The 2,581-nt window shown below is 42.0% G+C and overlaps 1 protein-coding gene across 1 annotated transcript in view; it reads left to right on the top strand.

Annotated features, from left to right (window-relative positions):
* Window positions 1–2,370, top strand: part of LOC133744238 (uncharacterized) — a 4,536-nt gene extending 2,166 nt beyond the window's left edge. Inside the window, exons 5-6 of the mRNA XM_062172376.1 lie at window positions 2,141–2,211; window positions 2,328–2,370. Of these exons, the coding sequence (XP_062028360.1) occupies window positions 2,141–2,211; window positions 2,328–2,370 (114 nt within the window). The remainder of the gene's footprint in view (window positions 1–2,140; window positions 2,212–2,327) is intronic.
* The last annotated feature ends 211 nt before the right edge of the window (window positions 2,371–2,581 follow it).

Here is a 2,581-nt window from a genome sequence, read left to right on the forward strand (position 1 = left end):
GAGCTTCCGCTCATGCCTTCCCGGCAACCCACGAGCTTTCCCGCTCATGCCTTCCCGGCAACCCCACGAGCTTCCCGCTCATGCCTTCCCGGAAACCCACGAGCTTCCCGCTCATGCCTTCCCGGCAACCATTGAGCTTCCCGCTCATGCCTTCCCCGGCAACCCACGAGCTTCCCGCTCATGCCTTCCCGGCCCAACCATTGAGCTTCCCGTTTCATGCCTTCCCGGCAACCCACCGAGCTTCCGCTCATGCCTTCTGATAGGAGCATTTTAATGCGACGTTTTAACTGCATTTCCCTACATTTTTTCTGCGCCATTTCCTTGAAAAAATCCTTGTTTAGGAAAGTTTTTCCCATTCTTTGATTGGGAAAAGTTCCTATTTGTGTAAAGTTTTCTATTTTCGTAGTTTTCATTTCTCATTTTCTGGCCAAGTTTCCATTTTCAAGTTTAGGAAAGTTTCTCTTTTTTCATTTTTAGTAACTTTCTATTTTTCATTTTTAGTAAGTTTCTATTTTTTCAAATTAGGTAAGTTTTCTATTTTTTCATACTAGTTTTCTATTTTCAGGGACCTCGGAGCTAAAAAAGTGGAAATGAAACTCGTAAATGGGAAAGAGGAGCTTGCGAACATCAAGGGGAGCAAAAATGAAGAACATTGGACCACAGAAATGAGCAGAAATGAAGAAAAGAAGTTTTCCTAGTCCAACCAGGAAAACCCTGCGAAATGGAGGAAGGCTTCCCTAGCAAGTTTCCAACGCAACCATGAAAAAGAAATGGAAAAATAATGTGTTTTGCGTTGAAAAATGAGAAGGCTTGAAGATGAAGCAAACGAGGCCCCAAGAAACACTTTGAATTTTTCGGCAAAATGGATCAAGGCCCATCAAGGCCCAAGCAACTAGGGGTTTGTGACGCCATGGAAGAAAACCCTAGAAGAGTTTTGCCGTCCAAAGCAAGAGAGAAAGAAGGAGTTTTTGCCGTGAAAAAATCAGAAAATAATAAGAAGATTTTGTGGAGATTTTTATTGGGAGACTTTTAAGGGAAGAGAATATGTGTTGAACACAAAAAGCTCCCAAAAGGTGACTAGATTCATTCCTATATTCCCTAAAGGTATTTTGGCCGAAATAAAAGAGAGAAAATCAGAATATTATCAAGGTATTTCGGCAAGAAAATCAAGGGAAATATTTTAGAGAATTATGTGATTGGTTGAGACACATCATAGGGCTTACTTGGCAAGATTTCATTGGAGGAAATTATGTGGAGTTATCAAGACTTTGCCGTAAGAAACCCTAGAGATTTACACGGCTTGGACACCAAGTTGCCGTCCCCTATATAGTCTCTCCTCTTCTCAACATCAAAGGTTCCTCACCCCATAATTCAGAAAATACTCTCTCCATAACATCAAGTCCTCTCTCCATCCTCTAGTGCATTCACTACAAAAAAGAATTGTTTTAGCTTCACCAATTTGCGTCGGCCTTCAATTGCCGTCGCCAATGCCTCCTCTTTTGCGACGGCAAAAACTGAGGGGTCGCGATTGTGCAAAATATTTGCGACGGTAACAACTGCCGTCGCCACTGGGCATGGCAAACTCAATGGTTTACTTCGGCAAGAGTTAGCCGTAGTAAAATACTAAGAGTTTGCGACTGTAAAAGACATGCCGTCGCGTTTCTTCAATTCTTCCCGTGGTATGAAAACCACGACAGTTGCCCTCTGCTCAAAAAGAAAAAAAAACTCTCTCAAAATGGAGGCCGATCTCTTCGTCTCTCTTGTCCTCCCGACCTCTCCGTCATCGCAAATCCCATCTTCCGCCAAATCCCATCTCTCCGTCATCGCAAACTCTCCGCCTCTCCGCGGCTCCGCCCTCTCTCTGCTTCTCGTTTCGATTCAAACCCAGAAATCTCCGCCTCGGGACCCTCTCGACCTCTCCTTTGAAGTTCTTTCGATTCAAACCCAGAACTCTCCGCCTCTGGACCTCTCCTTTGAAGTTCGATTCGAATCAAACCCAGAAAATCTCGTATCAATTCATGTCCTCGTACTCTCTTTTTGGTCAGTGCTGCTGCTCAGATCTTTGTTTGACTCATGAAGATGCTAGTAATACGTTTCTTTTTTCTGGGTTTTTTGTGTTTTTTTGTCCCCTTTATACCAGTTTGATATCCAAAGACTTAATCTTTTTGATTCAATTCTAGATTCAGGATTTGTTTTTCTTGATTCTGCTTGGTGGGTGTTGTGAATTGGAATACCCTTTTGGATTTTTGCTTGAGCACCCGGTTGTTTATGGATTCTCTAATAGTTTTACTAATTTTATGTGCTCTTTTTGATGTTGGTTGTTTTAGGCTGATGGAGAAGGAGAGACGTGAGGAGCTCTCAGATGAGTGAAGCCTCAACTCTGGGTATGTGCTTTTTTTTTGTTGGTAAAGCTTTCTTTTATTTTTTTTCGTTTCCTGCTTTGTAATGCATCAAAATTTTTGAATTTGTGAGAAAGGTTGTGGATTTTTTAGTTTTATGATAGACCTGTGTTGTGGTTTTCTAAGATATTTGAAGTTTTGAACTTCTGTAGAAGAAGTTGAAGTTGGTTTGTGTCTGTTGC

The sequence above is a fragment of the Rosa rugosa genome, chromosome 4, assembly GCF_958449725.1.
Source record: "Rosa rugosa chromosome 4, drRosRugo1.1, whole genome shotgun sequence".
Lineage (NCBI taxonomy): Eukaryota > Viridiplantae > Streptophyta > Magnoliopsida > Rosales > Rosaceae > Rosa > Rosa rugosa.